Source organism: Lepidochelys olivacea, assembly GCF_965140295.1.
Source record: "Lepidochelys olivacea isolate rLepOli2 genome assembly, chromosome: 3".
Classification (NCBI taxonomy): Eukaryota; Metazoa; Chordata; order Testudines; family Cheloniidae; genus Lepidochelys; species Lepidochelys olivacea.
Genome location: NC_140413.1, coordinates 208,857,849 through 208,871,695, shown reverse-complemented (window position 1 = coordinate 208,871,695; position 13,847 = coordinate 208,857,849). Strand labels below are relative to the sequence as shown.

Below are 13,847 nucleotides of genomic sequence, written 5' to 3'. Positions count from 1 at the left end.
TTGGGGGGCTGTGTGGGGAAGATGGGGGGCTGCACGGGGAAGATTTCTCTGCAGCTGCAGGCACGCAGCCGGCCTGGGGCCGCCCTCCCCGGGCAGAGCACGGCCCCGGGCGGGGCTGGCCCGAGCCGCCCCCTGCAGGCAGCGGGGACCAGCCCCTCGCCGCCCCACCCGCGGCAAGCAGCGGTCCCGGCTACCCAAGCGCCCCCGCGCCCGCCCTGTCCCTCGCTCCGACCCGTAAGCTCGGCGCGCGCCGCGCATGCGCTGCCGTACCCGGAAGCGGGGAGCGGCCGAGGCGAGGACGGGAGCGCGGCGCTGACTGGACAGGTGCCGGGCTCGGGACGCGCCCCTCCCCCCGCGCGGCTGGGTCCGGCCCGAGGGCTGCGGGGGGCGGGTCCGGCCGGGCCGGGCCGCGCGGCGCGCTCTGGGGTGTCCGGGCCGGGAGCCTGGCTGCGGCGGGGAGGGGCCGGAGGGAGGCCGGGGCCGGGGCCGCGGCAGCGCCTGGAGCTGGGTGGCGAGCCCGGGGGCGGGGGCGGGGGCGGGGGCGAGCCCGGGGGCGGGGGCGGGGGCGCGGCCCCGAGGTGCTTCTCGGCGGGGGCCGCCCCGGGCTTGCCGGGGGTGACTTATCTCCGGGGGGAGACGGGCGGCAGCAGCCGCCGCGCTAGCCGGGCTCCCCGCAGGGAGAAGCCCTGCGCCGCTGCCGCTCGGGAGGGTCCCGGGTGCGGTTCCCAGCTTGCGGGGAGAGGGGCAGGCTGGGCCTCTGAACCTCTCTCCGGCAGGGGTTTCTGTGGGCTCCCTGGTGCGGTGTCGGAAGCACCCTGGAAGGTCTAACTGATTTATTTGGGCATAAGCGTTCGTGGGGATCTGTATGAAGCGGGTTTGTAGCCCAGGGAAGCTCATGCTCAAATACATTGGTTAGTCTCTAAAGTGCCCCAAGTCCGCCTTGTTTTTGCGGGTGCAGACGGACAGGGCTGCCCCTCTGGAACCTGGAAGGTCTGTTGCTGGTCAGTGAACTAAGGGTACTTCAGGAGCGGGGAGGTGGATGTTAATAGGGACAGTTGGCTAAAGCAGCAGGTGGGAGCGAATTGGTAATGGACTGGGAGGGGCACGGGTCAAATTGGATTGGAACAAATCGGTTGGAGAGTCCAGTGAGCCGAGGGCGCTCGAAAGGGTGGTGTGGCAGGCTTGCTTCCTGAAGGGCGCAGCAGTGTGGCGTTGTGCTCTCCACAGCTGCAGAGTCCGCGCTTTGTCTCGGAGCCGGGTTCTAAGTGCTCATTACAGGAAGAGTCACCGTGTGTTTGTGAAGACATCCTTGCAGGTGCGAACTGAGTGTAACCAATGCAATGGTTTGAGTCCCTAGACAGCCTGAGGAGCTGTCCCATTCATCTCACTGCCCCGTTACTCTGAAACCTCATGGTATTTACTATTTCACTGCTGAGACCTGCAGTAAAACCACTCAGCTATTGAACTTATCACACAATCCTAAAATGCCTGCTGAGGTGCCTAAACCCCCAGCTGTTCCCTACCCAGCTGCTAAAACATCCAGCTTCACCTGACAACTTTTATGAGGCAGTTACCCATTGCCCGCACAAAACTCGCTGGCACACTGTGAACACTGAAAATGTGAGGACAGTGAAGTGAGTGCAATGTAAGATCAGAGTAAATGACCTGGGAGCTGTTGTGTGTGATTTCTTTCCCTGTTTCATTCAGTTTCTATTCTGTGTAAGCTATTTGGGGCTAGCACCTTCTTTTTGTTGTGTATTTATACAGTATGAGGCACAAGGGGATCCTGGCCCAGGCCTGGAGCTCCTGAGTGCTACCACAATATATGTGTTGAATATGTAGTGTCATCCACTGTTTAATTCAGAGGAAGCACCCACAGAATCCCAGCTCTGCTGTACCAGAGTGCTGTGGAATCCAGGGACCGTGCTACAGGATTTAGGTCTGGCTGTGCCCTCCCTCTACATCTACAGAGGAGTCGTGTCTCAGTGTAGCCCTCCTTTGCATGCAGAGGCCTCCCTCTAGTTGTAGAAAGGATGATCATTTCCTTGTGTGATGTCTGCTTGTTGACAGTGACTCAGAGAACTCAGATCCAGCTTAAGCTGCACAATGTTTCTCCTTATTACCAGCTCCCTTGGCCATGAGGGTAAATGATTCAGGCATCATCTATTCATTTCTCCTCACTGTCTGCCACGTGGACTCCATTAACCACTCTCTCAGTGTAAATAATGTAACTTAATACCATGGGTAGTACAGATAGGTGCTTTACATGCAGCCTAGTCACCAGGGTCTTTGAGAACAGTGCTATGCACAGCGCATGTCCTTAGAACCTCTGTTCATACTGATAGGAAGTTTCCTGCTGACAGGCTGGTCGCTGGCCCCCAGCCATAAATAAGGCTGCAAGCCGGAGAGGAGCTTGAAATGCAGAAATGGCAACAGAAAAGCAAACTGAGTTTCTTGGTCCGCATGTGCCAAGGTTTCATGTCCATGGTACCTGCCTCAATGTGAGGTGATAGTTTCTTAGTCTGGCTCTGGTGAACCTTCCTGTTCAGTACCAGGAAAACTCAGACTGCATGCAGTTTAGGGAATGACTGGGTCAGTGGGAATTTGATTTGTTCAATGAGATTAATTTACTGTATGTGTATTGAACCTAGGAAATTCTGTTAATGACTTTTCCCCTTGGGGAATGATGGCGGATCTTGAGCTATTTGCTGTACAAACACACACTGAGTGGCAATCTCTGCCCTGAAGAACTTACAGTCCAAACGCACAAGACAGATCAAGTGTGGGAGGGAAAACAGAGGTGGTGACTTGCCTAAGGTGACACAGTGAGTCGGTGGCAGGGCTGGGGGCAGAACCCGGTCTCCTAAGTCTCAGGCCAGTGCCCTGTCCATTTGACTGTGCTGCTCCCTGTGGAATGGGCTAGCTGGGCTTTTCCATCCACCGGGATGGCTTTGCCAGGGATCTGGCACCCTCTGGCTCCCTCAGTAAGCCAGGGCTGGGCCCCAGGCTCATAGGAGGTTTAGGTTTGCATGTGGAGCTCTTGCTCATCTCCTGGCGGGGATGTTGCCTACAGAGCTCTGATCTGGGGTGCAGAATGCCAGGAGGCCTGACATGCAGAGATCTCCATCTCTAGCTCCCTCTCCTACCAGCTGGGTCCCAGAGGCTCTTCCCTGGAGGGCTCTCAACTGGGGTTCCTAGGTAGCTCATAACCTGCTCCTGCCTCTCTCTCTGTCTCTGCGCAGACGTTCCCCGTCATGGTGGGCGAGAGGAGGAACGGAAACCTGCTCGTGCACCTGGGGCCCAAGCTGCAGGCCCACCCCGAGGAGCTGATCCGGCAGCGCCGGGGCCACGATGGCCACACCGAGTACCTGATTCGCTGGAGCATCCTCAGCTTGGAGGAGGCCCCAGGGAGCAGCACCAATGCCTCTTCGGCGGAGAGCAAAGCGGAGAACATCCTGATGTGGATGTCGGCAGAGGAGGTTTATGCCAACTGCCCGACGCTTCTGGGCAAGAGGAAGCCCGAGGGGCAACGGGTGAAGGAAGAGAAGGCACCCAGCACGTTCCCTCCGGACGTCACGCTGGACGAGGCCTCGCTGCTGGAGATGAAGGCTGACGTCAGGAACCTGGTGCAGCGGGCTGGCCGGCAGATGGCTGGGCCCACGGGCCCGGAGTCCTCCATCCTCAACACCATCCACGTGCTGAGCGCCTACGCCAGCATTGGCTCGCTGACGGGCGTCTTCAAGGAGACCGGGGCCCTGGACCTGCTGATGAAGATGCTGTGTAATGAGGAGAAGCAAATCCGCCGCAGCGCCGGCAAGATGCTGAGGGCCCTGGCTTCCCACGATGCAGGTGAGATCTCCTGGCAAGGAGCCCCAGAGAAGGGCTGGGCCAGACCCAGCTGCTGAGCATGGTGTACTGGGGGGATCCTGGAGCTCTCCGGGAAGGGGAAAAGATTGGAGCTGGGTTCCCCCAGGCAGCAGGATCTTCTCGGGGACCCTGTTCTCTTCTGGGTGCCTGGGGAGGAGTTGGGACTGGGTACTGTTTCTAGTATGTGGGATCAAGTACTCTGACAATATGACTGGCTGATGAGGGCCTGACTTGCTCATCTCATGGTTGCTCAGCAGAATGTAGAAATCAGAGGCCTGAATGTGTTTCAAGGTGCCTCCTAGGGAGGGAGAAGTCCTGTAATTGATCTCCACACGCTTCCAAGGCCAGCAAACTCAGCAGAATTTCTTGGGAGGAATGAGGCCAAGCAGTGAGCAGAGTGAGATGCTGAGGACAAGGCATTGGGACTGCACTGCTGTGGGAGACCTGGGTTTAGTTCCAGTCTTCTTTCGTCTGCTGGGGGTACTGAAGAGGTCGGACCACAAGCTCATCTACGGTGCTGCCCCGGGCAGACTAGAGCAGCATTCTGGACTCTGAAGCCCACGTTGCTGTGTTATCTGGTGCTCCTTGGAGAATCCCAGTGGAGTTTGGGAGCTTACACAGAATCTTCATTTCCTGCTTGCCATTGTATAGTATTTTATAAGATAAAAACTTGGTGCTAAAAACATTTCCAAGTCTCTTGTTAGCGCGTGGCTCAGGGACGTGGATTTTCTGTGTGCTCCTTGGAAGAGCCTGGTGGTTTCCCATCTGCCCCTCTTCCTTGGAAGGATTTTTTGGCTCATCCTGCCTCCCTTTCCCCAAGGACAGTTGTTCTTGCTGGCAGTGACTAAGGCCAGGTCTACACTGCAGACCTACGTCCACACCCCGGAGCGACTTTATACCGACCTAACCCCTGTGTAGACAGCGCTATGTCAATGGGGCAGCTACTGCCTCTAGGGGAGGTGGATTACACTGACGGGAGCGTTCTCTCCTGTCGGTGTAGAAGAGTCTTCACTTAAACACTGCAGTGGCAGGGCAGCATTGGTGCAGCTGTGCTGATGCAGCATTTTAAGTGCAGACCTGCCCTCGGGCTGTGTGGGATTGTTAACCAATCAGCAGAGCTTCCTTCATGCCCAGCCCCAGCTCTGTCCGAAGAGCTCCGGTGTTCCTAACAAAGCATCAAGCAGCAGAAGAGTTCCCACCCTACAGAGTTCCTTACCTTTCATTCCTCCTTCCTGTTTTCCTTCCCCTTCTTTCCATAGACTTTAATTTTTGTGGCACATTTGGTCTGTCTCTGGGCATGAGAACAGCTAATAAACTGGTCCAATCAAAGATACTATCTCACCCACTTAGCAGCTAATATGTCTGGCTTGGCTCCAGAAGGACTGAGGGAGGAGGTGTCCTTCAGGCCAGGAGATCTTGCAGTCCTGGCTAGAGGGAGAGCTGGGCCCTGTTTCCAGACTTCCTCCCCTCCACTTCTCTTCAGTTCACTTGCAGCCACCCCTATTTTGTCAGGAGATAGCAGAGCCTTCCCATCTGTCCATCCCTACATCCTCTCAGTGGCTTGCTTGAGCTGCAGTGTGGTACCACCTTTCCAGCCGCAGTCCCTTGAGAACTCAGCCCTGGCAAGTGGACCTGTTCTTGTAGCCACAGCCAGCCTGTCACTGTCTCTCTCTCCCATTCCTCTGTGACCCCTCCAGCCAAGTGGGGGAGACAGCTAGCTCCGTGGGAGGACAGTGTCTGGTCCTGTGCAGTTTGATCTGGCCAGGGTACAGTAATAGTACTGAACAGGCAGGTGGAGAGAGACTCTGCCCCTCTCACACAGGGCTCGCGGGCGATAAGAGCCTAAGCAGCTACACTGCAGCAAAACAAGCCCCTTCTCCTAGTTCTGAGTGATCCTCCCAAGAGGGGAGGGCAGTCTGGTTCTGAGCAGGAGACCCAGGAGAGGCTGCTGCCGCGTGAGGGCTTTGAGCCGAAAGCTCTGGAATTAGACTGAGCAGGGGGAGCCTCCTAGGCTACAAGACAAGTGTTTCCTCAGAGATGCTCGGGCGGAGCTGGTTAAATGGAAATTCCACACACAGGACAGGAGTTTAAATAGACCAGCTCTGATGAGTTACCCAAGACAAGCTGCAGTACGTCCAGGTCCTAAAACTAGACAGTCTCTTTCCAAAGGGTCAGGGATGCAAAAGATCAGAGTCTCCAAGCAAAAATTTTGAAGCACTGACCTCATCCATACAAACCTCTCTCTCTTCAGAGCTATCACAGCCTGGTGCAGTGTCATCATGGATGAGCTGAAGTTAAATCCACTGTAAAGTTAAATCCACTGTAAAAACTGTAAAGACAGTTTTCCTAACAGCTCACTGATGGCTGCAGTAAAATTCTCAGTGAGGTCTCTGCCTCCCAATGCTGTAGTTTGAGGCCAACTGTGGCTCTGTGAATGGGAAGGGGGCTCCTACATCAGGTCAGCTGTGACCTCTAAAATCTCAGGGCAATAAACTGTCCGAGGTCATCTTTGTGAGCTGGAGCAGACCTGCAGAGCAGGTGAAATGCCTGCTTCTAGCACCCAAGCCCCCACAAAAGAGAGAGGGCTCCTTTCCCAGAGGGAGTAATTTCTCCTGCCCTACAACTAGTAGTAGGTGTTGTAGGCCCAGGATGGGCAGGGCACCCGTTGACGTGGTATCTGGACACCAGTGCATAGGCACAGAAAAGAGGTAGGTGGCTGGCATGGTAATGTAGCGGGTATTGACAGTACTATTTCAAGGGGATGCTTCAGAACTAGCCAAGGTTTCCCACTTTTGCTTCATCCCAGTCTCCAGCTTCCAGGGGTCCCTGAAGGCAAATGAACATAGTGGGGAGCAATCTTCCACCTACTCCATCTCAGTGCCGGTCAATATATCTGTGAAACTCCATCAGAGCTGTGCCCGATGCTCTAAAGACAATGAAACAGTAAGCGTTCCCTGCCCAATGAGTTTCCAGTCTGATGTGCTGACTAGATGTACAAAGACGTGGCTCTGTGCAGGGCCATGTGTGGTGCGGGTGAGAGCTGCTTGGCTGTGGCTACAAAAATATTGGTACAGATCTATGCAAATTCTGTAGAGCAGCTCTCCAGGATATGCTTGTTTACACCACCACTCCCACTAACCCTACCCTCTTGATATACAGGTCTGTGTCTCGCTTCTGTGTCTGGGAGGCAACCTTGCAGCTGCCTGGTTAGCAGCAGGGAGTGGTGGTGCTCATAGCTGGGACAGAACCGAGTGGACACAGCCTTGATGAGGTTATTCCGGGGCTTGCAACTGCATGACAGGGAACGGGCCTGGTATGGAGAGGCCAAGGGTGGTGAGTGATGGAGTTGGGGAAAAGCCACACGGGTGTCCTTCAGCTCAGTTCCGTGAGAGTTTATTAGCGTAACAAGCTCTGTCAGTGTAAGATATAGCCAGACCCCTCAGATCTAACCTGGCTCCCATTGATATCAGTGGAAACAATTGTGGCTCTTTAATTAGCCACTTTGGGGGGATTTTGCAGTGTGCTTGAATTGGGATCCCCCCTCCGTCCTGCACTATCCAGGGGCAGCGGAGACCCCAGTTGTGCAGGCAGGGAGCTATACTGGTGCTGCATCAGGCCATCTCGAATCCTAACGTCTGCCAAGATGATATCTGGATAGCTTAAACCAGTCTGACTCTTCTACCACGCCAAAGGGGCGACCCCACAGGGGGGTCACACCTGTAATCTGCCTTTGCTGTCTTGGGTTATTAGTGAGAAAAGACAATCTTCATGTGCTGAGCCCTTCCTCACCAGCTGCAGGAAGTGCCAAGCGTGGCACGCGGCAGCTCCAAAGGAGACTGGTCAGAAAGTTACAGGCCCATCAATATAGGGTGATAAAATCCCAACCTCACCTGCAAGGCGACCTGCAAAGGGTTTTAAAAAGTGCTTGTGCCTTTTTGGTTGTGTCTCATGTCAAAAGAGGCCTGAAAGGGCTTTTTCCAAAACCAGGGGTTTCCTGTGGCTTGTTTTATTTTCTCCTTACAATGCGAGGAGTGTACATTTTGTTTTTTCCAGAGGACCTGCTGGAGGTCTGAGAGCTTGTGGAGGGCGAGCTCTCTCAATGGAGAGGCAGGGACGTTGAATCTTTAGCAGGCAGGGTTCTCCACAATGCTCCTCGTCATGCATGTGAAACTTTTCAGGGAGCTTGAATAGCAATGCTGTTTCCCTCTCTCGACCACTCCCGAGTCCCCATTTCACTCATTCTCCAGTCAGCCCCAAAGCTGACAGGACTGGGCGCTCTCATGCCAAACCCGAGGGGGACAGGCTGTTTTGGGAGAGAGGAGCGGAAGGGTCAGGCTTCTTTCGCTGTCAGAAAGCAGCAAAATAAAAGCCCAAGTTTTTTATTTGACTTGGCAAGGTCACTGGCAGGGTGGGCAGGTGCTCCCGGCTCGTGGGTGCAGTCTCGCTTTTGATGGCTTTTTGTTTCGTTGGTTGTTTCGCTTTGGCGGGTGGGGAGCAGTAAACTCCATGGCTCTCACTGACTCTTCTCCCTGGGTGGGGACTTGGGAAAAGCCTGGGGTACTGCAGGCCTTGAGATCTCTACCGGGCAGTGATAGCCCCACATGTTGGTTGGTTGGTTAGTGGCCACGTAGTGGTTGGAAGGTCCGTGGAGGGTGTAAGATTTGAGTCGTCCAAGGGGGATAGGTGGTCAAGGGGCGTGTTGTTTAGCCTTGCGTGGATGATTCCCCTTTCTGGGGCAGAGACGCTCCTGAGGGGCAGGTGGGAGGGAAAGCATTCAGCTGGTGTGTGTGTCGTGGCTGCAGGGAGTCGGGCCTACGTTCTCCTGTCCCTGAGCCAGCAGGACGGCATTGAGCAACACATGGACTTCGACAGTCGCTACACCCTCCTGGAGCTGTTTGCGGAGACCACGTCCTCCGAAGAACACTGCATGTCCTTCGAGGGGATCCACCTGCCCCAGGTACCCGCAGGGCTGGCTAGCTTGGGAGGAGGGACACAGGAGCAGGGGGCTTCACTGGGTGGAGGCTTGGAGCCTGTCTGGTATGGAGATGGACGGTGTGGTGACAGGATAGAGCTCAGAGGCCTATTGGGGTTGGGAGGGATGGCTCAGGATGGCTCAGCGTGGGCAGGATGAGGGGAGGTTGTGGGGAGGGTTGGATCAGAGGCCTGTTAGGGATGGGGGAGGGGAGGGTTGGCTCAGGATGGACAGAATGTGGGGAGGGTTGGCTCAGGGTGGATGGGCAGGCTGGTGGAGGCCTGTTGGGGGTGGGTGGCGATGCCCCAGGACGGCCAGGCGGCCTATCCAGGACAGGGGGGCAAGTGGGGGTGGCTCAGGGTGGGCAGGACGGGGGAGAGGGTTGGTAGAATGCCAGGGGGTAGGTGGCGATGCCCCAGGATGGGTGGGCAGGCAGGGGTGGGGGTGGCTCGGGGTGGGCAGGCTGGTGGAAGCCTGTTAGGAGCGGGTAGCGATGCCCCAGCATGGCCAGGTGGCCTATCCAGGGTGGGTGTGGGTGGCTCAGGGCAGGCCGGGGGTCTGGCTGGGGAGCTCTCATACCGTGGCTCTGACGCCGTATCTGTTGCAGATCCCCGGGAAGCTGCTGTTCTCGCTGGTGAAGCGGTATCTGTGCGTCACCTCTCTCGTGGACAAGCTCAACAGCAGCACGGAGCTGGGCGGGGAGCGGCAGGACTACGCCGTGCCCTGCGCCCACGTCGGGGAGAGGAGCCGCATGCAGCGGGAGTTCGAGTTCAGCATGGCCATGGCCAATCTCATCTCCGAGCTGGTGCGGGTGATGGGCTGGGACCGCAGCCAGAGGATGGAGCTGCTGTCCCTGCAGGAGGGGCAGCCGCGGGTCGTCCGCTCCATCTTCCAGCCCAAGGCTCCCGCCTGCGCCACTGTCCAGGTCCCTCTGGTCACGCCAAAGCCCTCGCCGCGCAAAAAGCAGGGCCCCGGGTTCTTGACTTTGTCCGACTTCTCCAGGCGCAGCAGCTACGTGGAGTACGTTCAGGAGAGCCTCAAGCCAGGGATGATGGTGCGGATGATGGAAGACTATGAGGAGATCAGTGCTGGGGATGAGGGCGAGTTCCGCCAGAGCAATAACGGGATGCCCCCCGTGCAGGTGAGTGCCCGAGGAACGGAGGAGAGTGGGACTGGCAGAGAGGAAGGGAGGAGGGTGAAACACTGCGAGTGGTGTTGGTTCCCATTCTTCCTGGTAAAATGTCCCTGCCCCTGAGAGCTCCGGTCCCAGGTGTGTTTGGCTTGGACTCTCTGTAGCTGGCTTCCTTTGATCCACAACAGGCTGTGCTCCTCTGGCCAGGGGTGAACAGGTTCTTCATCCACACTCTTCCCCTTTAGGAGAGCTGGCCGCAAGTGAGAGTCCGGTCTGAGGGGCTCCCTTCGCACTATGCGTGTGCGGAGCAGCATGGGCTTGGTGCAAGGTCAGAGCTGCAGACAGCCCACCTGGAAGAAGGGCCCATGGCCTGGTTTACCTTCTGCACCGCCAGAGTTGCTTGCTAAATTCCCTCACTGTAACGTACCCTCACTGCCTTCAGCTCCTGCCCTGACACCTGTGCCCGTTCAGCACAGGCTAATCGTGTTGCACAGGAGTCCTTACGGAGGGCGTTGTTTGAAGACAATGGTTGGGTCCCCTGGTTACAGGTCCACCCAGGGGACCTATGACCACAAAGGCCTGTTCCCTTGAGCGGTCGGCTGGGCTGGGCCCACCACCTCTCCTCTTTGGGTGGGCTCAGCCCCCCAGCTCCTTGTCTTCAGCCAGGTCTAAAGGGAGCACTTGGTTCTTCTCTGCTCGCTGCTGAATCTTTGTTTTGAGGGACCTGCTGTTGATACTGCCCCGGCAGAGCGTGGATGGTGGGACAGCAGCAAGGGCCCTCCGGAGTCCCTGTGGGGATGCAGTTGGCAGAGAGACCTCAGAGCGGTGGGTTTTAGAGAACAGCCTATTAGGACGAATGAAAGGACTCTCACCTCTAGAGCCAGGACTGGATTGAGGCATTCCATGGCCATATGCGTATCACGATGTGAGGGGGGAGCAGGGTCAGGCACGGCTCCTCCCCTGCACTGTGGCCCTGTCCTCCAAGTTGAGTAACAAGGAACCCCTTCGTCCCCCTGAAGAGGCAGGGGCAGCAGCACAGGGTCCCTTCTCTCCCTGCCCGCCGGACTGGCAGTTGTGGCAGCTAGGGTGTGTCTGCAGGAGTGGGTGAACTGGGTTCATTGCACTCTGCTTCCCCCTTTGCTTGGAGCTTGCTGTTGGGGGCAGGGGGAGAGCAGTGGGGCTGGCGTTTTCCCCCCTTAGGATGTGTGGAGCAAGCTCTCTGCAGATGCAGGCAGGTGTTGCTGCATCAGTCCCATTCAGGTCACGTTTTTAAACTTTGCCTCACATCCATGAAGGCTGGAAAGATTTTAAAAGGAGAGCTGAGGATTGTGCTTTAATCACATCACTCCTGGATCTGGTACCCTCTGCACGAGCTTACAGTGCCTCTGCCTTATTCTGTCCCTGCTTGGAGCTTTTGTTTCAGGCTGTCCCTGCACTGATTACTCAAGCCATGTCTTTGAGCTTTTCTTCCCAACCCCAAGGGCTAGTGCTAACTTTTTTCCAGATCAGGGTTTGACTGTGCTGTCGTTGTGTGGTCCATGAGCCAGGGATCTAGGCACTTGCTTGTTGTGTTTCTGCCTTAATGGAGTCCAGGATTGCACAGCTTATACCTAAGGGCGTAACGGTGGTGATGCATAAATTAGAAATTCTATCTTGGCTGTTGGATGCCCAAGGGAAGAGTGTGGAACTGTCCTTTAGAAAAATAACATATGAACAAACTGAGCACAGTTGATCCTGAAATCAGATGCAAATATGAAGTCTTGGGGCCAGTTTAGTCACTTCAGGTTTGAATGGTCTCTTTGGTCTGGGCTGGACGCATGGGGGCCTTGCCCGCGTGAGGCTCCCTTCTGTAACTGTATAGGCCTCTGGCTGTCTCTGGTCACACAGTCTACAGCCTTTAGGAAATGCCCTTTGTCTGTTACTGTGCCATGGCGTGTTTTAGTGGCTCACGTTACTGAGCTGTCTCCTGAAGCATCCCCATTTACCTCTTCCTATCGTTACAGTTCCCCTGGCCTCCTGGGATCTGACTTACATTTTCTGTAAGTCTTGTCTTGCAGCTTTATGAATGATTTCCTTTTCTGTCAGTAATGATGGTTCCCTCTTTTGTGATGCCCTGAGCTGGATGAGTGAGTTCCAGGTGCTGATGGTTAATCCATCACTTCCTGGATAAAATGGCACCTCATCTGCCCTTGCAGATTCACCCCAAAACTGTCAGTGGCACTGTCATCGGTTTCCCTTCCATGTGCTTTCCGCTATGGCAACTTACGCCAGTTAAGGACAAAACCTTCCCGGTTGCTGTCTTGCCTCTTGTCGCCCAAGGGACTCTGTTGTTGTGCACAGGTGGCTGAAGTGTTTAGTGCTTTGAAGCCTGCTGCGAGGAGGGTCAGTTTGGGGCCTATTCCACAACTTCGTTGTCGCTGTGTAAAGGCCTGATCTGTGCCCTAAGGGAGCTTGCAGTCTGACTTGGACACCTGGGGTCCTTAGTGGATTCCACACCTAGCGTTGGTGGGAGGCTTTGAAAAAGGGTGTTTTGGAAGAGTGTCCAATTCTGAAACCTGCCGTGCGGTTTCTGGTGCTCCTTGTGTCCCTTATAAGCAAGGCTCTGTGCACTCTGGTGCGAGCTGGACACAATCTGTAGTCAGACCTCCGTGCTGTGTGATGCATCGGTGCAGCACGTTGGATGTTCTGTGGCAGCCTCAGAGAAATTCCATCATGAACGGTTTCACTGAATGGAAGATTCACAGATTCAGAGTATCTGCCTTACTTAATTTCCTCTTTGGGGACTGTCACCTTGTTGTGTTGAAGGGGCTTGCATGTTCCAGTGATCCTCAGAGCTAAGTTGTCGGGAGCTTCATGTTCCTGGTAGAGTCTCTCAAGACGAACAGGTCTGAGGGGAGGTCCCAGACAAAGCACAGTCCAATTCCCTAAGTCCTCAATGGTGGATCAGGCGTAAGAGGGTCCTCGGATCTCAACAGGTGTGAAAGCAGATAAAGGCTGCAACAAGTTGGAGATCTCCAGTCATCTCGGACTTTCCCTGCCACTGAGCCCTAGACCTCCAGCTTGTCATGATCGTGAGGTTGCTGTAGGCCCACCAGCCTCCCCATGTTAAAAGAAATCACATGCAGGCTTCTATCACGGGAAATAACATCTTTCCAACTTTCCAAGCCCTGCGGTGACGGACTAGTGGTGATGGAGACAGTATTAGTGAATCTGGCAGTCCCTAGCCATGAATCTGCACATAGGCGGTGGTAGTTAAATGGTCGTCTGGCACCTGGACTGAGACGGGTGCAATTCAGCAGCTACTATCGCGACTGAGCAGTCCTCTTTAGGATCCTCTCTGCTCACTCCGCATGGTTAGAAAAGGTGCCCTAAACTTAGACTGTCTCATACGCTCCTGGCTGGATTACTGCAGCAGGTGGGATCACTCTGCCTGTGTTCGAAGCTATAAAAAGACAGTGACTTTTTCAACATGGAATGTTCACACCTGGATGGATAACAAAGATAATGTGTGGCCGGAAGAAGAACTGCTATCGTCGCCATGGAACTTGCCAGATATACCATCGACGTCACGGCCCTGAGTGAGACAAGGTGCCCAGGTGAAGGTCAACTGAGAGAAGGTGAAGGCTACACCTTTTCTGGAAAGGGAAATCTGCAGAGGGCAGGCGCATTCATGGTGTCGATTTTGCAGGTAGGAATAAATGTGTCAGTCAGCTTACAGAGTTTCCTGTAGGAATCAATAAATGTCTTGTGACTCTTCGTCTTGAGCTCAGCAACAACCAGTCTGCTGCTGTCATCAGTGCATATGCCCCAACACTTGATTCTATGGAGGATATCAAGGAACAATTCTATACAGATCTTAACAGAGTCTTGACCAGC

General features: G+C 55.3%; 1 protein-coding gene across 3 annotated transcripts in view; it reads left to right on the top strand.

Moving 5' to 3' along the window:
• The first annotated feature begins 226 nt into the window (after positions 1-226).
• LOC311517435 (cullin-9-like) overlaps positions 227-13,847 on the top strand; it is a 64,774-nt gene continuing 51,153 nt past the window's right edge. The window contains exons 1-4 of one of the 3 annotated variants that reach the window (XM_084622286.1): positions 227-324; positions 3,243-3,849; positions 8,670-8,824; positions 9,447-9,980. In XM_084622286.1, coding sequence (XP_084478412.1) covers positions 3,255-3,849; positions 8,670-8,824; positions 9,447-9,980 — 1,284 coding nt within the window. In that variant the 5' untranslated portion in view covers positions 227-324; positions 3,243-3,254. Of the gene's footprint in view, positions 325-1,140; positions 1,316-3,242; positions 3,850-7,090; positions 7,201-8,669; positions 8,825-9,446; positions 9,981-13,847 lie in introns of those variants that run through there. The other 2 variants (XM_084622287.1, XM_084622288.1) reach the window with 2 other exon arrangements.